Raw genomic sequence first — 27747 nt, 5'->3', positions numbered from 1 at the left:
TGGATGCAATTTGATAGGAAAGGTTCTGAAAGTTATGTGGGCGGTTCCGGATTTTGATATGCTTGCCTAAAGAGGTGAGTATCAGGGAACGACTGAAGGTTTGGAGACTAGATGAGAGTCTTATTGTGCTTGGTAGGGCATTCCACAGAGTAGGTGTAGCCTGATGAAAGTCCTGCAGTCGTGAGTGGGAGCGAGTAATGAGTGTGGATGAGAGACGCAGATCTTGTGAAGAGAGAAGAGGTCGGGTTGGGAGATATTTTGATATAAGTGAAGTGATGTATGTAGGTGTAGTTTGGTTAATGGCCTTGTGTGTGAGTAAAAGTGTTTTATATTGAATATGTAAATCATCAGAAAATCAGTAAATCATCAGAAAACATAATCACTTCTCACAAGACAAAACACAAAGAGGTAGATAAAGGTAGGTAAAGCTTGTAAAGGGTATGGGTCATTAGGTCGACCACACTTAGGTCGACAGTCATTAGGGGGACTACTATTGGTCGACATGCATTACGTTGACTTGGTCACTAGATCGACATGGTCATTAGGTCGACATGAGTTTTTTTACTTTTTTTGGTGTTTACTTCGTAAAGTGATGGGGAACCCCAATTAGTGCACCGTGTCTCCTCGAATGGCTCGCTTCACTCTCCATGCTTCGGGCAAGGTGCCTCGCTCCACTACCGCTGCGCTCAGCATAGGTTACCGTTCCCAATTGTAGTCCACGTGGATCGTTAAGTATAAAAAAGTGGAAACAAATGGAAAAAAAAGTGAAAAACGCATGTGACCTAGTACATGTCGACCAAGTACATGTCAGCATATTGCATGTCGACCAATAGTGGTCGACCTAATGACCGTATCCCCTTGTAAAAATGAAACTGTGGTGTAGCACATACTGTATCAATGAATCTATTGCATCTTAAAAAGTTATAGATATAATTTAGCCCAAAGCCACTTGTTGCAACAGGGAAGATGCCTAACATGCATTAGTCATTGTTAAGAGTTCCTAGGCAAGGTATGTAATGAAATAAGTTCCTACTTTGCTTGTCACATATATATCTTTTGGCTATATCACCCATGAGCGCTATTTTATTACATAGTATATAGGGGGTTATTCCGACCCGATCACTCGCTGCAGTTTCTCGCAGAGCAGCGATCGGGTCAGAACTGCGCATGCGCTGGCGCAGCAGTGCGCCGGCTCATGGCAGCCGTCGTTGCCTAGCGATCGCCGCTGTGCGATGCCTTTGCACTTCTTCAGGGGGGAAGGCTGGCATTGACATGTGGGGCGGACTAGCCCTGTGCTGGGAGTCCCCCGTATGTCAGTGTGAATGATCGTAGCTGTGCTAAATTTAGCACAGTTACGATCAACTCGGAATGACCCCCATTAAGTGTTTATAATGTTTGCCGTGGTGCACAAATCTAATACTCCGGTTACATGCACTAATAAATTGGGTAAATGCTTTCTTTTCTTTTATCCACAGTGTCGTGCATACAACATACATGGTTCATGCTGCAATGGTGTGCTGGTGATTGCTGGTGTCCTCATCTGACATTAATCCCACTGTGAAAAAGAAATTGAAGGTGACAGGTCATAATATGTATTAAAGAGAGGTAAGTATAATAGCACCATTATGCGTCCAAATGCAGACGGATCTGGTGGATATCTGCAGACTGCATGCATGGCAAAAGGCAGACTGTGCATGCGCAGTACCTAAGGGACCTATTTATTTCTGGGGTCCGATTGGCCCCCCAATAATTAAGAATCCAACTCACTGTGATTTGAGGCGGTGAATGCTATTTTGTCAGAGTAATTCCGTATTGAAAAAACAATAGAAAAGCGCTAATTTAATCTGTTTGTAGATTTTATTAAATCATTATTGCTTAAACAGACAATTTTTTATATACCGGCCAGTATACATAAAAATCAATCACATTTATTTAAAACATCTATGCAGACAGTGACCTAAAAAACTATATTAAGCTACACATCAAGTCTCTGCTGAATGTCCTTAGGTGATACTTTGTATTACCTCCACTGGCAACACACTTGCTGTTTAGTGCACATGAACTATGTAGTCAATGAAACATGCACTTGAAAAAGTCTTTCCTTTATACTTAGTACTTGCCCTTTGTCTTTATATTGCCGTTAAAAGACTTATTATTGAATATTATTGAATAACTTGGACGTCACATACGATAATTAAATGCATTCCTGCATGGCCATGCAATATACTTTCAGACAGTTCAGAGCTCTCATGCACAGATCAAAATCACAGCGTGATGGTACTCAGTGGGCAAACCTGTCACGACTCACAACAGGGTTATATGATCATCCTCCCGGCTACAGCTCTCACTCTCAGCCTTATCTGGAGTCCATAGATCACCTCACTTGTAATGATGTACCTCCCGCCTGCTCGTTTACCCTCAGCCTTATCCGGAGTATACGATCACTCTTCCACCTCTTATCCCCGTTTGCAGTGGGGTAAATTCTCAGCCGGCCGGCTCGTAAGTGTACACCACTTGATCCCGTCAGTGGGAGAGGATACAGACGCGTTTCCCCGCCTTAAGACTGTCAAAGTCAGAAAAATATCACGATGCACACTGCCATATTTGCACCTCACACAGGTCTGCGCTGCGAGTGCGTGCGCTCTCCCGTGCGTGCGCATACCCGCTGTTGCGGGCACCCGCGGGCGCGCGGTATGTGCATTTATGGTAGAGTTCATGTGTTCGTAGCGTGCGACTCAATCGTTACATATTTCCACTATATAATGTATTTTGTAGATCATGGTCCCTTTGATAGAATCTGAAAGTTTGGTTAATGTAGAATGTTCATGAACAGAGAAATCACCCTTTGTTTGATACGAAGGGTCAGACAGGAGTAATACAGTGGTGTTTAGTATCCATCGGAAGAGTATTTAATTAGCAATATTCCGGTGTTGGTTTGAAGCGGATTAATCGCTCGTGCGAATAGTTATGGACATAAGAAGTTTATGTCCATTTACTATTATTTGCACTTACTTATCCATGCGGCGGGAAACCTAGTTTCCCACCCACCTGAGCAGTTGGAAATCGTCACAGCCCACCTGTATGAATCAACCTATGACCTTTTGTTATAATGCGAGGAGGAATTCCTGTGTCCAATGAACAATGAGATTGTAGGGACCATTGAATTGTATTGTGTGTGGGGCATAAATAGACAAGCCGATCACATCCAGCACTCACTCTTCAACGGTTATCATTGCTGAAAATTGGGAGCTGGATGTCCAGAGGCGCATGCGATCGTTTCCTTTGTGCGTAAGTTTTCTCCGCAATCATATTGTCTTTCTTGTTGTTATGGGCCATATATCTCTCTCTCTTCTTTTTCTCTCGTATTCTCTTAAACGTAATAGTATTGTATTGTACTTCCTGTGTAGTTACCTGGTTAGTTAGTCTATGTTATATTGTAGTGTGTGACTTGTATTGTATTATTCTTTTGCAAGTATAACATTCATAATATATATATTAGGCGTTGGACCCTAAGCACGGTATCTGTGTATTTCTTATAGTGTTAAGTATTCTCAGAGCGTCAGTGACGCTCAAACAGCTTTTAAGTTAATAAGGTTACACTGTGTTGCATCTACACCCTATCTCTACACTAAGGTTTTACAGCATATTACATTGTTTATGGTTTAGATATAAAGGTTTAACATTGTGAGCGTCAGCGCCGCTGGTGATCTCCTCGTGGTCCCGAGCGTCCGCTACGCTATAGCGAATCATTACGTTAGTCGGCAGCCAATAGCGTGCCTGCCTGTGATCTCTCGGCCGTGAGCGAACGTGACGCTTGAGCGTCTCGACCACGGCTAAGCGATCGTTACGCAACGAGCGTACCCTTACGGTACTCCATACGTAAATAGCGTACAGTGTTCTTAGACCTCATAAAGGGTTTTATATAAGATAAATATTTAGCTTTATCAATTGGCTGCTCGTCCTGTCCTTCACATATCTCTGCTAGGTAATTTCAGCAGACATTATCCATCAGCAAAGGGCGGGAGATCATATTCTTCGCAGTGCTGACGGGATAAGCGTCTGCTTCGCTTAGTAAAGGGTACTGAAGGAATCCGGGAACCGGAGGTAAGAACAACACGCTAGTATCTTTTAAAACTGTTTTATTTCTGTTTTGCGTACACACGCATATAGCTGCATTTCTTTTTCGTCATGTCACTCTCCTGTTTGCCATTTCACAATTGATAACGTGCTGAGAAAGATTTGTTGCTATTGGTAGTTAAAGAGTAAAAACGATACATTAAGGGGTAATTTGTAAAACACACGCACAGCTTCGCCTGAGATACAAGGAAAGACCTGTGTGGTGCTTGGTAGATGATTACAGTTAAAGATCATCTACATTGATAAACGTGCTAATTGTATTTTTGTATGGCCAGCGTACACGTGTCCCTAACAAAAGGCTGAGACTCGCGAACGCAACACAAAGGCCGACGCACGCAGCGTATATTACGCAACGGAGCGTCTGGGTACGCCCACCGAAACTCAAATCGCACAATAGCATTGTTTTAGTGGGGGCGGTATAGCATAGCCACGTGATAATAGCACAAATTGATTTCAGTTTTTCCAAAACTTAGTTTAAATACCTTACTTTACTGTAATGCCTCTGGGGACAGCTATCAGACTACGGGAAATGATTTTTCTGATCAGAAAACTATAGAATGATAGTGGGTTGAAAACGGTATGAGTGTATTGAACTCCTCTTGGTGAAGTCTTTGTGAAATCTTGGTGAAGTAAGTCTTGGTGAATCACAGTCAAGGTGAATACGTGATGAGCACGGTCTGAGTGAAAACGTGCAACAGAGTGTGATAAAGTTTTCGTTGTATTACGCTCTGGCTGTTTTGGAGCACAGTAGGGAGACTCCAATGATCCTACCATTTATGGGCAACAAGTGTCTATAAGTGGTACGATTGGACCGCACGGTTGTATGTGTGACCAATAACGCAACGTGATATGAGGTAGTATATCCATACGTAAATCTAGCCCTCATACGTGTTGTAGGGAGCACATGCAAGCGTGATTTGTGTAAAGAAGGGAATTTTCACTGGTCACAGGAAAATCTCTAGAGATAGGGCCTGCAACGGTTACACGTGTCTGCTAGAAGGCGGACCGGAGATACTCGGAGCAGAAGAAGTTCAGTGGAAGAGCTTTAAGGATTTCCAACGTAGACTGTGTTTGGTGCATTTTAGGAAGTTTTTCTGTGTTAAAAGAGGTCCACAATGGAAGCCAAGTGCACAACACAGGGACGTTCAGCAGTCAGGGTTCAGACTGCAGAGGCTTGCAGACCCCGAGGGTCTGCTCGGTTAGTAATGTGGAGGAGGTATGGTCCCCACACTGAGACCTTTTGTGATGAATGGACACGAATGACTGCGGGGGATAAAGCACCATTTCCTGGGATAGGTAGTTTTGACTTAGAGGTATTGCATAATTTAAGGCGGAGGATCTGTCTCATAAAATCCTGGAAACAACGGGTTAAACATGATGATTGTTTGCAGTTATGGCTACAGGAAAGTGAAATGCAAAGAAATTTAACTTACATACCTAACTTTCATCTTGAGAGGAGAGACATGGCAATGGAGAGGATTATGGTTGTGGAGAAAGGCACAATGTTGTACGATAAAAAGGCACTTAGTAACTATATTAAGAATGAATGTAACAAACGTAATAAGGTTTATAAAAATGAAAGTGTTAAATGTACAACTATTAACCCATGCAAGTCGCACCCCTTGTTAAACTTTCCTCAGGAACACCAACAAGAAAGTGAGCCCAGCACAATGTCGGAGCCTTTTCCAGCAGCCATCACACAAGACATCCAGGTGGACGCGACCAAATCGGTAAAGACTGTAATCAAACCCCCTAACGGAGGGTCAGGTAAGGTCGTGTCCACAGGTACGTATGGTATTATACATCACGCACAAACAAATGTACCTCATATCGTGGAATCAAATCAGAATGACGTTACTGGACTTAATCCTGTCAGGGTAATTGCAGTACCAAATGGGAAAACTGACTCTTCAGGAGTCACTCCTGTCAGGAACATCGCCATGTACTGCCCCTTTTCCCGAACAGAATTAAGAACAATTCTGTCTGAATTTCCTGATCCCAGGAAAGACTTAGTTGCTTGTCAAAAAATACATAAGAGTGCTAGGAAACACTGCAGAGCCAAATAACAAAGATTGGAGGACAGTTTTGAGGGCATGTTTACCCCCCGATGTTGATTCATTGAAATTTATTGCTGATTGTAAGCTAGATGAGGAAGTACCACTAACAGACAAGTATAACCAAGATAATGTAAAAAGAATCAATCTACAGTTAGGAGTATATTTTCCTGCAGTAGTAAAGTGGAATAAAATCTTTACAATAAAACAAAAAGAAGGTGAATCCGCATCAGAGTATTTTCACCGGGCTCTGCAGGATATGGCTAGGTACACTGGTATAGATGACATTGAAACTAATGTACACCACAGAGAGGTAGCTGTGTCCGTATTAATGGACAGCTTAAAAGACACACTAAAAATCAGGGTACAAACCTCCATACCTCACTGGAGAGGCATCTCGGTGGCGGCATTAAGAGAGTCCGCTATCGAGCATGACCGCAATATCCAAAGAACCAGGGAAGCGCAGGGAGAACGGTTGATGGCAATGAGCATCCAAGCACTAGAGGAGGCATCAAGTCGACCAAAACCCCAGGCCCCTAGCACATGGAGGAAGCCAAGGATTTGTTATCATTGTAGAAGAGAAGGGCATTATGCCAGCAACTGTAATAACCCACATAAAGTCAGACCCCCTAGACCAAGAAATGAGCAAAATTATAACACACACAATTATAAACAGGGATCATATAGGAAGAATTTTGAGCCACACCCATAATGTGCAATCAGGAAAGGTGATCATTAGGACTGATGGTAAGCCTGAGGTTATAGTTAATAAATTGGGAGGTCATTCCCTGAAGACACAGGAATGACCGGGTGAAACGTTGTAAATGTATCTGTGAAATGATTCTTTTTCTCTCTCCCCATCTCTGACGATTATTGGTAGGATTCAAACATTGCTTATATACTTGGTCTTTGCAGAAGTCTACCAAACCCCAGCATGACCTATCCGCATCAATGTATTCTGGCCAGATACAGACAGTGGAATATGGAAGTGCTGGGGGGAGGGACTGCGCAAGGAAACCATTGGACATGTAGATATGACAGCCTGATGATCTGACAATGTTTTAGAAAACGTTTATGTTTGAAAAATGTTTTTTTTTCCCCTGTTGTTGTTCTCTGTTGATTTATGTGATATATACATATATGAATTGTTCTCTCTCTCTTTTGTTTTTTTTTGTTTTCTCTCTTCTTTCTCATGTTTTCATGTTTTAAAGATGGTATGTCACACCTCAGTTAGGCAAATGGTAATGCAAGATTTTTTGCTCCTTACAGAAAGTTTGCTGGTTTGGAAGGAATATTGCATCACCGGAATGTTCGTTTGGAAGACTGAGAGACAGCACCTTTGAGATGACAGCAGAACAAGAAGAACAACAAGACTAGAGAACTTAATTATCGTAGCAAGTTTCTCTCCCCCTCAAACTGATTTTCTGTACCCCCATTACAAATTTCTCCTTTTCTCCTCCTGTAAGATGGACTTGCCCCAAGAGACTGTGATATGGATTTTTCATGTTGACCCTGATGTTGACCAGAGCAGTCTGTTTCGGTGAGAGTACCAGTGAGGTCGAGAAAGGATCCAGAAAGGTTCCGATGACTGAGACGGAGGTGTAAATTTCCAATAGCAATACAACCACCAAGCAAAAGGCGAGTACCGGAAACGATCTAGCAGCCATGTTATTTGTAAACATTGTTAGCTGAAAAGAAAACTGTATCTGTAGGCTCTGTGACAACGTAGTCGAGGATGGGTGCATCGGGAAATGCCAGTCCAGTTTTTAATATCCACATGGACCGGCATCCATTGAGTGACTATCACTCCTTAGTGGGTAGTGTGTTAAATCAAACAGATTGTTGGGTATGCTCTCAAGTACCTCAAGGTCATAGCAAATCAGGACTAGTACCATTTCCTTTAACGATAGGGGAGGTACTTGAGCTAAGTGGTGGGAGGCCGGTGGACAGGAGGTTTAATATCTCCAGTCCTCCTAGTTTGAAGCTCCACCAATATCATGTGGATAGATCCCTCATATGTTTTAACATTTCCAATCCCCGAAAGCCGGGAAATTGGGAAGTGTCATGGAGTAACCAAACCATGACCTTTTCATATAGAGCAGATAGAATGCCGACAGATACAGAGCTTATACGCCACATAGCCAGTAGAGGAAAATCTTTCCGATATAGGTATACCCTAGGAAATAGGATTACGAGAGTTGGAGAGGTATCACCAGGATACTGTGCACATATCGTACAAGCTGATACGTGTACTAGACAGATGGGAGAATTAGGATTAGGAGATTTCACATGGAAGATGTGTAATATGGTCATGTCCTACTCCGTCCCATATGTTCTCCCCGATGATGCATATTTCATATGCGGGAGGAAGGCGTATAAGTGGCTTGCCCCAAACTCGGAAGGATTGTGTTATATTGGAAAAGTATTGCCTGAAGTAATGACTGTATCACATGCCAAAATGAAAGATATACACCGTGTTGCCCAAGCTCCTTATACTCACACCCATTACGAGCACGTAGTTAAACGGCACCTGATAGGAAGAACAGAGCATCCGGCCTCTGACATGATTCATGAATCCACCGGGATTCAGTTTCTAATCGCGTTAGACATCACTCGCACCGCCAGAGGAGTGTTGAATTATAAATACATATCTGCGCTCGCAAATTTGCTAGACAATATCACAGAAATGTATGATGACACGTTTAGGTATACTGGAAGAGAACTTCAAGCTTATAAAACAGAACTAGTTCAGCATAGAATGATTCTCAATTATCTCACAGCAGTAACAGGTGGATATTGTGTCACACTGGCAACGCAGTACGGCGTGAAATGTTGCACATATATTACAAATAGTACCGAGGACCCGGTCGAGGTCATAGACCAAAAGATGGACGATATTCTCCAACTGAAGTGGGAATTTCGCAGGAGACACAATCTCACCCTTGCTGCTGTGAGTAATGAGCTGACTGGTTGGGTGTCATGGTTGAACCCGCGAAATTGGTTCTCCGGTTTAGGAGAATGGGCTCAAGGAGTCATAATGGATGTAGGGAAGTTTTTCCTATGTATCTTAGGTGTTATCATAACGATTGGCTTGATATTTAGATGCGGTCAGGCTTTAACGAAGTGCAAACGAAGTACCAGGGTGATGAGTTTAAGAAGTGAGGAAATTGTAATTCCAATGGATTTGATTTATGACCCAAATGTAGAAACAATGATGTGATGAAAATGCGATTTCTACGGTCCGTTTCTTTCACCTGTTTTTCCGTTTTCTCCAAGGTAAAAAGACCCACTTGGACGAGGAATTTGATGAGCCGATATACAGACAACAGATGGATTAAAGAAGAAGTTTTGACAACCTTATACACAGATTTTTGATGAACTATGCCATAGATCCCCAGTTTCCCTAGAAATTTTAAAATTACGCTAGCCCAACACTTTTGTAAATCTATGGACATTGACAAAGCTTTTGCTCGCACCTTATGGGCAAAAGCACAAAGAAGACTGCAACCAACAGACACCGAACAAGACTTCAACCGACAAATGTTCATTTACCTGACATAGAATACCACTGCATTTACCGTAATTATGTCTTTTCTTCATCTCTACAACCTTCAGGTAATTACACACATAGTATAGGGAATACAGGCACAGATATCAGCAATCACATATTCCCCCATTCATGTATCATCAACTAAAATGTGCTCCCCATTTTGTTACAACCAAAATCCGAAAAGAGCTCGGTAAAGTTTGACAGCCCATCCACAGACCCGTACCGCGGGATAAGAAGGAATCCAAATGTATACTTCGCAATACCTCGAAGCTTGATTTAAAACACGTACGGCACGATGATACATGACCCCCAAACACGGATTCATACACACATGCTTCTGCTATCTCACTAGGTCATACCCTTTTCCTACCTTCTCCTCTCCTCCCCTACCCAACCATGTAAATGTATTAACCCCTGACATATATTTTTCTCTTTTTGAAATGTTTTAGGAAGTGGCAGTTATTGTGGACTGCCAAAGGGTGGACTGTCAAAGTCAGAAAAATATCACGATGCACACTGCCATATTTGCACCTCACACAGGTCTGCGCTGCGAGTGCGTGCGCTCTCCCGTGCGTGCGCATACCCGCTGTTGCGGGCACCCGCGGGCGCGCGGTATGTGCATTTACGGTAGAGTTCATGTGTTCGTAGCGTGCGACTCAATCGTTACATATTTCCACTATATAATGTATTTTGTAGATCATGGTCCCTTTGATAGAATCTGAAAGTTTGGTTAATGTAGAATGTTCATGAACAGAGAAATCCCCCTTTGTTTGATACGAAGGGTCAGACAGGAGTAATACAGTGGTGTTTAGTATCCATCGGAAGAGTATTTAATTAGCAATATTCCGGTGTTGGTTTGAAGCGGATTAATCGCTCGTGCGAATAGTTATGGACATAAGAAGTTTATGTCCATTTACTATTATTTGCACTTATCCATGCGGCGGGAAACCTAGTTTCCCACCCACCTGAGCAGTTGGAAATCGTCACAGCCCACCTGTATGAATCAACCTATGACCTTTTGTTATAATGCGAGGAGGAATTCCTGTGTCCAATGAACAATGAGATTGTAGGGACCATTGAATTGTATTGTGTGTGGGGCATAAATAGACAAGCCGATCACATCCAGCACTCACTCTTCAACGGTTATCATTGCTGAAAATCGGGAGCTGGATGTCCAGAGGCGCATGCGATCGTTTCCTTTGTGCGTAAGTTTTCTCCGCAATCATATTGTCTTTCTTGTTGTTATGGGCCATATCTCTCTCTCTCTCTTCTTTTTCTCTCGTATTCTCTTAAACGTAATAGTATTGTATTGTACTTCCTGTGTAGTTACCTGGTTAGTTAGTCTATGTTATATTGTAGTGTGTGACTTGTATTGTATTATTCTTTTGCAAGTATAACATTCATAATATATATATTAGGCGTTGGACCCTAAGCACGGTATCTGTGTATTTCTTATAGTGTTAAGTATTCTCAGAGCGTCGGTGACGCTCAAACAGCTTTTAAGTTAATAAGGTTACACTGTGTTGCATCTACACCCTATCTCTACACTAAGGTTTTACAGCATATTACATTGTTTATGGTTTAGATATAAAGGTTTAACATTGTGAGCGTCAGCGCCGCTGGTGATCTCCTCGTGGTCCCGAGCGTCCGCTACACTATAGCGAATCATTACGTTAGTCGGCAGCCAATAGCGTGCCTGCCTGTGATCTCTTGGCCGTGAGCGAACGTGACGCTTGAGCGTCTCGACCACGGCTAAGCGATCGTTACGCAACGAGCGTACCCTTACGGTACTCCATACGTAAATAGCGTACAGTGTTCTTAGACCTCATAAAGGGTTTTATATAAGATAAATATTTAGCTTTATCAAGACCTTGGCGGCTTCCTCAGTGTGAATCACTCTCCCTGGCCGCACGGCTTTTTATACACAGTTATTTACCACGGCCCGTACTGGCGCTAGCGTAATGTTTCTCACGCCTCCTTTCCACAGCTGTCACCAGCACTTATGCACAATTGCTTGGCTCATTAATCAGATCAGAGCTCCATCTGAGCTCGCCCTATAGCAGCATCACTTACACCTATTTTTAGACCCAATCACTAAAAACTCAAAGAACTACATTAAATATTTATAACACCAATCTACATATACTTTTAATTTCAACATAAAACTAAAATATAGAAAAATACATAAGTACATAAATACAAATAACTCAGCCTCCTACCTCTACGTCACTGGTTGCTATCCCCTCTAATGGGTATACATGGTTAAATAGAATATGCATTACCCTAAATAATACAAAACTTTTCTATGTTCTCAATTTTAGTGAATACATACATATACATATATATAGTCCTAACCATGATATACGCACATATAAAAGTATTTCATTTTTAATTATTAATATTTATAATTTATTCCTACTCAAAACATTTAAACATCATGACACATAAAAATCCAGACTCCTCAAACCACCAATTACTAGCTGAATTGAATTGTATTTCTACCCCATCTACACAAGGATTACTCTGAGATAGATGAAAAAGATTTTTTTAATTTTTTTTTATAATTATAACACAGTATATGACTATATACCGATAAGGTAAAAAACTCATATCTAGAGTTTATTCCTTAAATCTTTTCATTTCAAATCTAGTCCTTAATTGTTATACCAACTTCTATATCCCCTTATTATTTTACCACATCAAATTTCAATTCATATCATTATATTAAATCTACATTTTATACACCATTTAACTCTATCATATCATTAAGGCCTTAAGGGACCATTGTATCCATTCTAAATGTCCAATATGCTTCTCTTCTCCGAAGTCGATCAAATCGATCACCACCCCTATTAGTCACCTTGATTTGTTCTATACCAATCATTTTAATATTTTCAACCTTAGAATTCTGTCAATTAACGACATGATCTGATAATGGATGTTTTGCACCTTTAATAATATTTCTCCTATGCTCCATATATCTAACATGAAGAGTCCTAGTAGTACGGCCTATATACTGTTTACCACATTGACATGAAATGAGATAAACAATATAAGTAGACATGCAGTTCATAAATTTCTCAATCGGGAATATTTCTCCCGTTCTAAAGGACTGAAAACTACAACTCTTCCTAGGTAAATTCTTACAGGATGAACAGTTTGTTTTCCCACATTTGTGGTATCCTATTGGTTTAATCGGGAGCCATGTATTTTGCATACCTATTTCCAGTTTCTCTCTATTCACATAGTGGCTAGGCACCAATTTTTTTCTCAAATTATGCGCCTTTCTAAAAATAGTGAATCCCTTTGGATTCACCTGTGGTTTTAAGTATTCATCTAGGAGTAACAGTGAGGTATTCTTCCTTATAACTTGGCTGATCTTGTGAGCACAACTATTGTACTTTGTGGTAAAAGCTACACATCTATCCTAATTTTTCTTATCCGCCCGACTACAATCCCTTGGTCTAAGTAATGACTCTCTATCTATTCCTTCTACTTCTATCATTGCTGCCTCTAATAGATTCTGTGGATAACCCTGTTCTTGAAATGACTCCATAAGTTTTTCTGCTTGTTTCCGATAAGTGGATATTGAGGTACAATTACGCCTCAATCTGACAAACTGACCCCTGGGGATATTGTTCTTCCAGCATCACTTATGAGAACTATTGTAATTAAGGTATCTATTCTGATCAACCTCCTTAATATATGTTTTAGTAATTAATTCATCTTCCTCTACTGATAGTTCTATATCCAAGAACCTGATTTTGGTGTTACTATAATTAAATGTAAACTTAAGACCATATTCATTATTATTTAAACTATTAGTGAAAACATGCAGTGCTTCCAAACTCCCACCCCAAATTATAAATAAATCATCTATAAAACGGCCATAGTAGACCAGATCCGCCCCGAGTCCACCTCCCCACACATGTTGGTCTTCAAACGCTCCCATGTACAGGTTGGCGAAACTTGGAGCGAATCTGGCCCCCATGGCCACACCCCGTGTCTGCAATTAATATTTAGTGTCAAAAATAAAATAATTATGTGATAATATAAATTCAATAGCTATTAATAAGTAATTGCGTAGAGGGTCTGAGATATCACCTTGTCTTAAATATTTATTAATAACTTTTATCCCTTTTTCATGCGGTATATTTGAGTATAATGCCTCAACATCGCATATTAATAGATAATAATTCTTTTTCCATGTTATTTGATTAATAGTATTCAAAAAATGTTGAGTATCCTTTAAATGAGATCTCAGCTTCTCCACGTGTACCTGTAAAAAGTGATCAACAAAAAAAGATAAATTGCTAGTAAGGGACCCCACACCAGAAATAATAGGTCGCCCCGGTGGATTAACTAATGGCTTTTGTATTTTTGGCAAATAATAAAACGTAGCAGTGATGGGATGTGCACAAACTAAAAAAATTAAATATTTCCTTGGATATAGCTCCATCTTCAAGGGCTCCATCCAACAATTCCAAATAGTGTTTTTGGTACAGGGCGGTGGGGTTGGAATCAAGTCTGCGGTAGAAACCCACATCATACAACTGTCTGACATTCGGCAGTGTAGCTCTCCACATCCAAGATCACAACCCCACCGCCCTTGTCAGCAGGTTTAATGACAATGCTTTCATCACTTTGTAGTGATTTCAATGCCTTTCTCTCCCCAGGGGTCAGGTTGTCATGATACTTCATATCTTCTGAGTTATCACAGCTCTCCCTAAAACTCGCCAGGGTTGATCTATAGAAACTATCCACATATGGACCCTTGTATGACAAGGGATAAAAATCAGTTTTCTTTTTAAAAGGATTAATTCTAATATCATACATTGGAATCTCCATTTCAATCCTTTGGTCATCCGTAGCCCCTTCCTGTTCCAAACATTCGAGGACCTCCCTCAATCTATCATCATCCGCATCTAGAATTATAGGAATCTCATCACTTTTGCTTTTTTTTAAAGATTTTAATGCAAAGTACCTTTTCCTACTAAGAGTGCACACATAGCGATTTAAGTCCACGAATAGCTGGAACAGGTTGGGTTTTGTTACTGGGGCATAATTCAGACCTTTTTCTAATATTTTAATTTCCTCTTCCGTTAATACTTTTTTTGATAAGTTAAATATGCCCTTGCCTGATGTTGCACCTTTTACCTTCTGCGAGCTGTTTTCAGACTGTTTTCTTCTTCTCCCTCCTCCCCTGCATCCTCTACTTCTCTGTTTCTTTCCCTTTTTCCCTGATAATTTGTTGTCCGCCATATGTTTGATCCTATTCGCCTGTCTAAAAAACGCTGGTCAGGTGTATGTTCTTGTTCATCCTCAGTTTCTGATGGTTTCATGTTCCTACCCATCCGACTATCATTAATATGATGCTCTAACACCTGATACCTATTCCTATGTGTGAAACTGTTTTTTTTGTAATTAGTAGCATTTTCATTCTGTATGTACCCTCCACCCCTTCTATAATTATTTGGTTTCTCTCGATATTGTGTCTGATTATACTGTCTATATAATTGTCTTTTCCTGTTTGGTTCTCTTGGTGTGACCTGATTATAGTGATAATTATTACGATTATCAGCCCTCTTATAATTACGTGATGATCCATTTTTATAATCTCGGATATCTCTTTCCATCTTATATTCTTTTCTATCCACTAGGGATTCTTCAAACTCCATTAATTTTCTATTAACTTTAGAATCCCTTTCCTTAAATTCACCTAATTTTTCATATCCCTTCAGTGCCAGATGAACTTCTTCTATTACTGCCTGTATTTCATTTACTCGTTGTTCCCTATATTTAATAAGTAATTGCATACGTTTTTTAGAGCAATCGTCCAATACCACATTCCACTCATCCGTAAAGTCCTTATCTTCCCGAAAAGTGGATTCCTTAAGAATCCGGAGGGATAAGTCCACCATCTATATACTTCTGTAATGAGATCTGATCCCACCAGTGTTTTGTCTCAGACATGCATAGGTTCTCCAATTTATTGAACAACCCATGCATCTCCGACGCCACACTGGTGCCTTCATCATTAATAGAGGTTTTTTTACCTCTCAAATAAAGATCTCTTCTTTCCATCCTATTGGCAATACATGTCAAATGTGTCATGACTATATAGCAACCAGTGATGCCTATCCAAAGGAAACCGAATTAATTTGCACACAATAAAAATGCTCTTTATCTACAATCAATATAGGCCGCCCAGAAAACCAATTCACCTTAAAAAAACACAACAAAATCCTGGCGCCTCTATTGAACAGAGAAAAATATAGCAGCTTTCCCAGGGGTAACTGGTTTATAAACCCCTCATACCAAGCGAAAATAGAAAAAACAATAGGAAAGCGCTAATTTAATCTGTTTGTAGATTTTATTAAATCATTATTGCTTAAACAGACAATTTTTTATATACCGGCCGAGTTTTGCCAACCTGTACATGGGAGCGTTTGAAGACCAACATGTGTGGGGAGGTGGACTCGGGGCGGATCTGGTCTACTATGGCCGTTTTATAGATGATTTATTTATAATTTGGGGTGGGAGTTTGGAAGCACTGCATGTTTTCACTAATAGTTTAAATAATAATGAATATGGTCTTAAGTTTACATTTAATTATAGTAACACCAAAATCAGTTTCTTGGATATAGAACTATCAGTAGAAGAAGATGAATTAAATACTAAAACATATATTAAGGAGGTTGATCAGAATAGATACCTTAATTACAATAGTTCTCATAAGAGATGCTGGAAGAACAATATCCCCAGGGGTCAGTTTGTCAGATTGAGGCGTAATTGTACCTCAATATCCACTTATCGGAAACAAGCAGAAAAACTTATGGAGTCATTTTAAGAACAGGGTTATCCACAGAATCTATTAGAGGCAGCAATGATAGAAGTAGAAGGAATAGATAGAGAGTCATTACTTAGACCAAGGGATTGTAGTCGGGCGGATAAGAAAAATGAGGATAGATGTGTAGCTTTTACCACAAAGTGCAATAGTTGTGCTCATAAGATCAGCCAAGTTATAAGGAAGAATACCTCACTGTTACTCCTAGATGAATACTTAAAACCACAGGTGAATCCAAAGGGATTCACTATTTTTAGAAAGGCGCATAATTTGAGAAAAAAATTGGTGCCTAGCCACTATGTGAATAGAGAGAAACTGGAAATAGGTATGCAAAATACATGGCTCCCGATTAAACCAATAGGATACCACAAATGTGGGAAAACAAACTTCATCCTGTAAGAATTTACCTAGGAAGAGTTGTAGTTTTCAGTCCTTTAGAACGGGAGAAATATTCCCGATTGAGGAATTTATGAATTGCATGTCTACTTATATTGTTTATCTCATTTCATGTCAATGTGGTAAACAGTATATAGGCCGTACTACTAGGACTCTTCATGTTAGATATATGGAGCATAGGAGAAATATTATTAAAGGTGCAAAACATCCATTATCAGATCATGTCGTTAATTGTCAGAATTCTAAGGTTGAAAATATTAAAATGATTGGTATAGAACAAATCAAGGTGACTAATAGGGGTGGTGATCGATTTGATCGACTTCGGAGAAGAGAAGCATATTGGACATTTAGAATGGATACAATGGTCCCTTCAGGCCTTAATGATATGATAGAGTTAAATGGTGTATAAAATGTAGATTTAATATAATGATATGAATTGAAATTTGATGTGGTAAAATAATAAGGGAATATAGAAGTTGGTATAACAATTAAGGACTAGATTTGAAGTGAAAAGATTTAAGGAATAAACTCTAGATATGAGTTTTTTACCTTATCGGTATATATTCATATACTGTGTTATAATTATAAAAATTTTAAAAAAATCTTTTTCATCTATCTCAGAGTAATCCTTGTGTAGATGGGGTAGAAATACAATTCAATTCAGGTAGTAATTGGTGGTTTGAGTAGTCTAGATTTTTATGTGTCATGATGTTTAAATGTTTTATAAGTATTGAGTAGGAATAAATTATAAATATTAATAATTAAAAATGAAATACTTTTATATGTGCGTATATCATGGTTAGGACTATATATATGTATTTGTATGTATTCACTAAAATTGAGAACATAGAAAAGTTTTGTATTATTTAGGGTAATGCATATTCTATTTAACCATGTATACCCATTTGAGGGGATAGCAACCAGTGACGTAGAGGTAGGAGGCCGAGTTATTTGTATTTATGTACTTATGTATTTTTCTATATTTTAGTTTTATGTTGAAATTAAAAGTATATGTAGATTGGTGTTATAAATATTTAATGTAGCTCTTTGAGTTTTTAGTGATTGGGTCTAAAAATAGGTGTAAGTGATGCTGCTATAGGGCGAGCTCAGATGGAGCTCTGATCTGATTAATGAGCTAAGCAATTGTGCACAAGTGCTGGTGACAGCTGTGGAAAGGAGGCGTGAGAAACATTACGCTAGCGCCAGCACGGGCTGTGGTAAATAACTGTGTATAAAAAGCTGTGCGGCCAGTTAGAGTGATTCACACTGAGGAAGCCGCCGAGGTCTTAAGGCGGGGAAACGCGTCTGTATCTTTTCCCACTGACGGGATCAAGTGGTGTACACTTACGAGCCGGCCGGCTGAGAATTTACCCCATTGCAAACGGGGATAAGAGGTGGAAGAGTGATCGTATACTCCGGATAAGGCTGAGGGTAAACGAGCAGCTGGGAGGAACATCATTACAAGTGAGGTGATCTATGGACTCCAGATAAGGCTGAGAGTGAGAGCTGTAGCCGGGAGGATGATCATATAACCCTGTTGTGAGTCGTGACAGGTTTGCCCACTGAGTACCATCACGCTGTGATTTTGATCTGTGCATGAGAGCTCTGAACTGTCTGAAAGTATATTGCATGGCCATGCAGGAATGCATTTAATTATCGTATGTGACGTCCAAGTTATTCAATAATATTCAATAATAAGTCTTTTAACGGCAATATAAAGGCAAAAGGCAAGTACTAAGTATAAAGGAAAGACTTTTTCAAGTGCATGTTTCATTGGCTACATAGTTCATGTGCACTAAACAGCAAGTGTGTTGCCAGTGGAGGTAATACAAAGTATCACCTAAGGACATTCAACAGAGACTTGATGTGTAGTTTAATATAGTTTTTTAGGTCACTGTCTGCATAGATGTTTTAAATAAATGTGATTGATTTTTATGTATACTGGCCGGTATATAAAAAATTGTCTGTTTAAGCAATAATGATTTAATTGTTTTTTCTATTTTCGCTTGGTATGAGGGGTTTATAAACCAGTTACCCCTGGGAAAGCTGCTATATTTTTCTCTGTTCAATAGAGGTGCCAGGATTTTGTTGTGTAATTCCGTATTGCTCTGGCTGTGGGACAGCTGCTTCAACATCACCTGTCCTATGTTCCCGATAACCTACACCAGAGCTGGATAATGTAGGGGGTGGGCACAGAGGGCAGGTTACCCCTCATGTGGAACCCCTGCGTCTTCCACCCGCTCACACATTCCTAGTTATGGCCCTGTGTGTAATATTGGTGTTACCGGTGTATATGGGTGTGCACTATGTATAGTGCTCAGTGTATATCATATCTGTGATATCAGTGTGACCTGTATATAAGGGTCAGTGTGTATCAATCAGGTGTTTGATATCGGTGTGACCTATGTATAGCAATCAGTGTGTATAGCAATCAGTGTGTATAAGGTGTGTCATAAAGTTGGGTATGAAATCCCAACAGTCAGGATGCAGACAGCGGCATCCCGGCAGTCAAAATCCTGATGGATCCCAATAAGTATTTAAACCCTACCCCTAACCTACCCCTCCCACAGTCTAACCCTAACCGTCCCCTCTTGCAGTCTAACCCTAACCGTCTCCTCCCGCAGCTTAACCATCCCCCTAGTGCCTTGCATTAACTGTCCTCTCCTGAAGCCTAAGCTTAACCCCACCGCAACCTAACACCTTACCCACCTCCCCCGCAGCCTAACCTCGCCCATCCCTGCAACCTAACCATAACCACTGTACTTACTAGTGGGATCCGGTGGGATTCTGACCATTGGAATCCTGACTGGTGGCAGGGCCGCAACTAGGGGGGGCTAAGGGGGCATGCGCCCCGGGTGCAGGATTTGAGAGGGCACCGAGGAGTTACAGAGGAACAGGGTTGGGTTTTTTTTACCGGCAGTGCTGTGCTGCTCCAGTGAGACAGCAGACAGCTCCTGGGGCAGTGTCTCTAACCCCCCCGTCTGCCCACAGCTGATTTATGGGTCAAATTATTTATGGGTCAAAGCGATAAAACCAGTGCTGGTGGCTGCAAATCATAAAATATGTGGACAGAATCACAACTCTGTCCGCCACCACATTATTGTACCTAGGGGTGACAGGTAAGCACAATTTATTTAATTTAATAATTTTTTCTGAGTTTCTCAGTATGAAACTTTTTGCCTATGAGTGCCATTAAAAAACCTGATACTCTCCCCCTACTTCCCTTTCCCTCTCCCCTTACCCTCCCTACCTGCACCCTTACCCTAACCCCCCCTCCCCTCCCAGCCAAATGCTAACCACCACCCTTTTTAGTGCCTAACCCTAACCATTCTGTCTTAAGGGTAAATATATTATAGCGACATGGTTCATGCCGCTGTAACACTTACTGCTTCGCCTCATTAACGAGGCAAAAAATTAGGGAAAGCAGGAAGGGACATCGAGCATCTTGTCTGCTGAAGGGCTCCCCCTTCCGGCGATGTCCCTCAAGCACACAGCGCTTCACCTCAGTGCTGATGCGCTGTGTCTCCCTGTCCCAGCCGCCTCTAGTGCGCATGTGTGGGATCCCGATACTCACGCGAGATCCCCAGCGCAGTCCGAAACCAGCACCGGCCACAGCCAGGGACAGCTCTGTCCCTGCTGTTGTCTATGTGCATCGCCACCTGCAGCTGTCAAAATCGACAGTTGCAGGTGCGAGCTGTGTTTGAAAAATTACAGGAACTGATTGGCTGGTACTTCATCTCCATCCAATTTATCTCTTTCCAAGGCTTAGTAAATAAGTCCCTATTTATATGTCTACAAGGTTTGATACCTCTCCCTCTGTGTGTGCAGCATGGAGGCATCTAGTTTGAGTGAAATAGGAACAGGTATGAGAAATGAAAAAATGCTTCCTCTCCTGGCCAGATAACACCCATTAGATGTCATTAACAAATAGGTCATAGCCGCCATCCAATGCAAATGTAAATCCACGGTCTGCCTAGATTTCCGCATTCATTAGCTGCAAGCTGCAAGATTTGTCATTTCTTGTTAGTTAAGTAAGGTGAACTAATGGGCAGTACGGATGATAGCATTACTGCCTCACAGCACTGAGGTCATGGGTTCAATCCCCATCATGGCCCTAACTGTGTTGAGTTTGTATATTCTCCCCATAATTGCGTGGGTTTCCTTCGGGTACTCCGGTTTCCTCCCACAACCCATAAATATTCTGGTAGGTTAATTGGTTCTCAAAAAATGATCCCTAGTATGTAAGTGTGTGCATGTACATGGGCAGACTAGATGGGCCCAATGGTTCTTATCTGCTGTCAAAATCTAATCTAATGTAATCTAATATAATAAGGTGTTGCACAGTTATATTGCAAGCTGCAATTAAAAATTAGGGTGGAACTCAGCAATGTGCTCAGTCTTCATGCTTTATATTCGCCCTTCAGTTTATTTCCCATTTAATGTTAAGCTTAAAACAGTTGTATAAGTTTTTCTTAACAGTAAGATTATGTGTGAGTGTTGTTTTTCTTTTTTCTTATTGTCCCAGGTTGCTTACGTTACTTAAATCAATATGGATGCCCCGCGGGACTCATTTGGCAGGGCAGTGTGCAATGGATTTGCTTCGGCTGAAAAGAAGACGATCTCCCTGGTGGCAGAAGGTCACGGACAGCAAATCCTAAATGTCCTGCAGAGTTTCAGGCAGCAAAACATGTTCTTTGACTTCAACATCATTGTAAAAGATGAATTAATTCCCTGCCATCGCTGTGTGCTAGCAGCCAGCAGTGACTTTTTCAGGTAGAGTATTCCCAGTTTATCACATTTGTATTTCACTAAGGCAAAAAAAAAAACACCTATCCCTGACAAGATCCTTTATTTCTTTTTGTTACTCTTTTATCTCCTTTTATAAAAATATATTTATAAATTTATTATAATTTGGAAGACAGTTTAGGTTTCCAATAGAGGGGACCAGTATGAGATCCCGGCGGTCGGGATCCCGGCGATCAGGAGGCCGACCCCGGGAGCCCGACAGACGGGATCCGGCGGCGAGTGCAGCGTGTCCCCTCACAAGCTTGCTACACTCACTACGCTTCGGGCCTGGTGGCGACCAAAGGTTTCTATTCCCCTCCGGGTGGTGGCGTGGACCACCACCCAAGAGGGGTAACCAGCCGGCAGTCAGGACTCCGACCGCCGGTCTTTCAGCTGGTGTCGGGATTCCGGCATCGGTATGCTGACTGCCGGGATCCCGACAGGTGGTCAATTGACTGCCTCCCCTAATAGAGGTGAGCACCTAGCCTCAATATGCCATGAGAAGTCTGGCGCGAATGAACTAAATGGGGGTGGAGAAGGGGAGAGGGAAAGAGCAGCCGGCAAGGGTACTTACATGGGTACTAAAAAGGATAAATACTATTAAGACTGTAAATACTATTGAGACGTTATGGGTAGAAATTGCATGCGGGGGTAAAGGAATAAAGAAGTTATTATTGGGGTTATGCTACAGGCCGCCTGGTATTAATGTGTCTGACGAGAAATTGTTACTGAACCAAATTGAAAGAGCAGCAGGAGTAGGAGACATAGTAGTGATGGGAGACTTTAACTATCATGAGATAAACTGGAAAATCAATTTATGTGATACTGCTAGGGGCAGAGGCGGAACTACCGCCAGTGCAACCAGTGCATTGCACTGGGGCCCGCCACTGTCCAGGGGCCCAAAGCATGTAATGAGTCAAACTGACTCATTACATGCCGCTGTGTGCTGCGGGCAACCGCTGCCCGCAGCACACAGCCGCCCGGACAGAGAGGAGAGGAGCGCAGCGGTACGGGGGAGAAGGAGGAGGAGGGAGGTGGAGGAGGGAGCCGCAGCAGCGCTTTGCTACTGGTTGAGGTGCTGCTGCTGCTGTCCCTCTGCTTCACTATAGGCTGTCTTCCGAGAACAGCCCATAGTGAAGCAGAGGCACAGCAGCAGCAGCGCCTCCACTAATAACACAGCACTGCTGCGACTCCCTCCTCCACCTCCTTCTCTCCTGCCCGGGAATCGAGATCTACCAGAAACTGCACCGAGCCAGCGGAGAGGGTAAGTATAATTCTTTCTTTCTTTCTTTCTTTCTTTCTTTCTTTCTTTCTTTCTTTCTTTCTTTCTTTCTTTCTTTCTTTCTTTCTTTCCATGTGCAAAAAGGGGGACTGTCTGCCGCAATGTGTAAAAAGGGGGAATCTGCCTGCCGCAATGTGTAAAAAGGGGGAATCTGCCTGCCGCGATGTGTAAAAAGGGGGAATCTGCCTGACGTGATGTGTAAAAAGGGGGAATCTGCCTGCCGCAATGTGTAAAAAGGGGGAATCTGCCTGACGTGATGTGTAAAAAGGGGGAATCTGCCTGAAGTGATGTGTAAAAAGGGGGAATCTGCCTGCCGCAATGTGTAAAAAGGGGGAATCTGCCTGACGTGATGTGTAAAAAGGGGGAATCTGCCTGACGTGATGTGTAAAAAGGGGGAATCTTTGCCGCAATGTGTAAAAAGGGGGAATCTGCCTGCCGCAATGTGTAAAAAGGGGGAATCTGCCTGATGTAATGTGTAAAAAGGGGGAATCTGCCTGCCGCAATGTGTAAAAAGGGGGAATCTGCCTGCCGTAATGTGTAAAAAGGGGGAATCTTTGCCGTGATGTGTAAAAAGGGGGAATCTGCCTGACGTGATGTGTAAAAAGGGGGAATCTGCCTGACGTGATGTGTAAAAAGGGGGAATCTTTGCCGCAATGTGTAAAAAGGGGGGAATCTGCCTGACGTGATGTGTAAAAAGGGGGAATCTGTCTGCCGTGATGTGTAAAAAGGGGACACTGTCTGCCGCAATGTGTAAAAAGGGGGAATCTGCCTGCCGTAATGTGTAAAAAGGGGGACGCTGTCTGCCGTAATGTGTAACAAGGGCACGCTGTCTGCCGTAATGTGTAAAAAGGGGACGCTGTCTGCCGTTATGTGTAAAAAGGGCACGGTGTCTGCCGTTATGTGTAAAAAGTGTACACTGTCTGCCGCTATGTTTATCAAGGGCACGCTGTCTGCCGTTATGTGTAAAAAGGGGACGCAATCTGCCGTTATGTGTAAAAAGTGCACACTGTCTGCCGTAATGTGTAAAAAGGGTACGCTGTCTGCCGCTATGTTTAACAAGGGCACGCTGTCTGCCGTTATGTGTAACAAGGGCACGCTGTCTGCCGTTATGTGTAAAAAGGGGGCGCTGTCTGCCGCTATATGTAAAAAGGGCACGCTGTCTGCCGTTATGTGTAAAAAGGGGGACGCTGTCTGCCGTAATGTGTAAAAAGGGGACGCTGTCTGCTGTATTGTGTAAAAAGAGGAATCTGTCTGCCGTAAGGTGTAAAAGGGTCTCTACCTGGTGTAGTGGTGCAACTGTGCGGCGTAATGTGAATAATGGAGACTACTGTGCACCGTTTTATGAATTGGTATTATTTTGTGGCCACACCCCTTCCCCATGAAGCCACGCCACTATGTATTTTTACGCGAGCCTACGGCGCGCACTGCCCCTGTTTTGCATGCAGGGGTGGGGCTCCGATGCCATTTCTTGCACACAGTGCTAAAATGTCTAGTTACGGCACTGTTGCTAGGTATCCATTTCTCTGGCCCTGAGCAGGTCCCCCTCACCAGATCCTCTCCAGGGGTGAGGGGGTGGACTTGGATGGGATGGGGGGGTGGGGGGCCGAAAGCATTTTGTCGCACCTGGGCCCACCGCTCGCTAGTTCCGCCACTGGCTAGGGGCAATATGTTTTTAAACACAGTAATGATAATTACTTAGTTCAATTAATCGAGGAACCAACTAGGTACAATGCAATCTTAGACCTGGTATTAACTAACAATGGGGAATTGGTATCAAATATTGAAGTAGGAGAGCCCATAGGTAACAGCGACCACAATATGGTCACATTCAATATCAGTTTTCATAAGCAGTCCTATACTGGCTCAACTGGGACTCTAAACTTTAGCAAAGCCAACTTTGACATGATGAAGGAAGCATTAAGGGACATTGAATGGGAAATTCTGTTTCAAGGTAAAATTACTACAGAGAAATGGGATGTATTAAAATCACTGCTAATTAATAATACTCGTAAATTTATTCCCACCAGCAGCAAAAAAAGGAATAAAAATCCCAAACCAATGTGGTTTAACAAAAATATAAAGGAATTAATGGACAAAAAAGATGAGCATTTATAAAATACAAATCTGAGGGGGATGCGGAGTCATTTCAACACTATAAGGACTGTAACAAAATATGCAAAAAAGGAATGAGTGGCTAAAGTAGAAACTGAAAAACTTGTAGCAAAGGAAAGCAAAGCAAATCCCCAACAATTTTTTAAGTACATCAACAGCAAGAGACTAAAGAAGGAGAGTATAGGCCCTTTAAAGGACAAGAGGATAGTCTTGATCAAAAATGATAATGACATAGCAAACACACTAAACAAGTTTTTTTCAACGGTATTTACCAGAGAGGACCAAATGCTGGGTCGAACACAAAATCTCAACAAAGATAATGTCCCACTGCTAAATGCTTATTTATGTGAGGAGGTAGTCTGACGATTAAAAAAGTTAAAGATTAATAAGTCACCTGGTCCCGATGGAATTCACCCGAGGGTTCTTGTGGAGCTGCACGATGAACTAGCAAGACCTTCTATCTTCATGGATTCGGTTAAATTGAGTATGGTTCCCAAAGACTGGCGTATAGCGGAGGTAGTCCCGATATTTAAAAAGGGGAGCAAAGCTGAACCAGGTAATTATAGACCAGTTAGTCTTACATCAATAGTGGGGAAAGTATTGGAAGGTATTCTAAGGGATAGTATTCAAAAGTTCCTTGAAGCAAATAAGGTCATTAAAAGGAACCAACATGGATTTGTGAAGGACAGATCATGTCAGACCAACTTACTTGGCTTTTATGAAACAGTAAATGCGAACCTGGATCAGGGTAAGGAGGTGGATATAATCTTTTTAGACTTTGCCAAAGCTTTCGACGCTGTACCACAAATGCATCTTATCTATAAGCTACAAGAAATAGGGCTAGGGAGCACAATATGCACTTGGGTCAGTAATTGGTTAGATAATAGGGAGCAGTGCGTTGTGGTCAATGGATTATTTTCAAATTTGAACTAAAGTACTAAGTGGTGTGCCACAAGGGTCTGTACTTGGACCACTTTTGCTCAACATTTTCATCAATGACCTAACAGTAGGTCTAGAGAGCATGGTATCAATTTTCACAGACGATACCAAATTGTGTAAGGTTATGAATACGGACGGGGATGCTGAGTCTTTTCAGAACGACTTAACTAAACTGGAAGCATGGCCAGCAAAATGGAGAATGAGATTCAACACAGACAAGTGTAAGATAATGCACTGTGGGGGCAGGACCAAAAATAACACCTACATACTAAATGGGGTAATATTAGGGGATTCTGTACTGGAAAAAGACTTAGGGGTTCACATAGATAACAAATTAAGCAGCAGTACCCAAAGTAGGAGTGCAGCAAAGAAGGCTAATAAGATATTAGCATGCATAAAACGGGGAATTGATGCAAGGGACGAGAGTATTATACTCCCATTATATAAATCACTAGTGAGGCCTCATCTTGAATACTGTGTGCAATTTTTGGCACCATATTACAAAAAGGATATCCTGGAGCTAGAAAAGGTTCAGAGGCGGGCGACCAAACTACTCAAGGGCATGGAGACGCTGGAATACAAGGAAAGGCTTGCAAGGCTAGGCATGTTTACATTGGAAAAGAGGAGACTAAGAGGGGACATGATCAACATCTACAAATATATAAGGGGTAAATACACAGAGCTTGGGAGGGATCTGTTTTCTATAAGATCAGCACAGAGGACACGTGGTCACTCTCTTAGGTTAGAGGAGAGGAGTTTCCGCACATTGAGGCGAAAAGGTTTTTTCACGTGTTTGGAATTCCCTGCCTGAGAGAGTAGTAACTGCGGACTCAGTCAACACCTTTAAGAATGGGTTAGATAAATTCCTATTGGATAAAGATATTCAGGGTTATGGTGCGTAGGCACGCATTATAGTTAATATAACTAATCCTAACATAAAAATAACTAGTCCTATAATAAGACTGCATAGGAGACCACAAATAGGTTGAACTCGATGGGCTATTGTCATTTTTCAATCTTAGTTACTATGTTACTATGGTATTAACAAAGGTATTGCCAAAACATTAACTAACAACAATTGTGGTTCATCATTACAACATATTGAAATTGATGTAAGTAGCATAAGGAAAAATGATGTAAGTAACATAAGGGAAATTACTTATGTTGGGGCGGAGAGTTTAGAAGGACTAAATGGGTGGATCAAAAGGAATAGTAAGTATGATGGTGGAGGAGAGGGAGTGAGGAGAAGAACTGGCAGTAAGAGTAACTCTAGGGAGGCACTTGTAAACAATGATCGGATACCCTTAAAAAAACAAAGACAAGGGAAACACTAAACTAAAATGTATGCTTGCGAACGCAAGAAGCCTAGCAGGTGAAATGGGGGAACTGGAATTGTTAGCATCAAAGGCTCAGTATGATATTACAGGTATTATGGAAACATGGTGGGTCGACTCTCACGATTGGGTTGCAAACTTGGAGGGGTATTCTCTTTTCAGGAGGGACAGGGCTAACAAAAGGAGGCGGTGTATGTCTTTATGTTAAATCATCTCTTAAACCATACTTAAAGGAGGTTATTTACGAGGGGACTGGATATAATGTGGAGTCACTATGGGTTGCAATCTCAAGTGTGGGTATTGATGCAAAA

General features: G+C 41.5%; 1 protein-coding gene across 2 annotated transcripts in view; it reads left to right on the top strand.

The window, feature by feature from the left end:
- KBTBD3 (kelch repeat and BTB domain containing 3) overlaps positions 1-27747 on the top strand; it is a 108845-nt gene that overhangs the window by 55350 nt on the left and 25748 nt on the right. For both annotated transcript variants that reach the window (XM_063951562.1, XM_063951563.1), the window contains exons 2-3: positions 1476-1605; positions 21510-21757. In XM_063951562.1, coding sequence (XP_063807632.1) covers positions 21534-21757 — 224 coding nt within the window. In that variant the 5' untranslated portion in view covers positions 1476-1605; positions 21510-21533. The remainder of the gene's footprint in view (positions 1-1475; positions 1606-21509; positions 21758-27747) is intronic.

Source organism: Pseudophryne corroboree, chromosome 2 (genome assembly GCF_028390025.1).
Source record: "Pseudophryne corroboree isolate aPseCor3 chromosome 2, aPseCor3.hap2, whole genome shotgun sequence".
NCBI lineage: Eukaryota > Metazoa > Chordata > Amphibia > Anura > Myobatrachidae > Pseudophryne > Pseudophryne corroboree.
The sequence above is the reverse complement of the archived record's forward strand: the minus strand, read 5'-3'. Positions and strand labels throughout refer to the sequence as shown.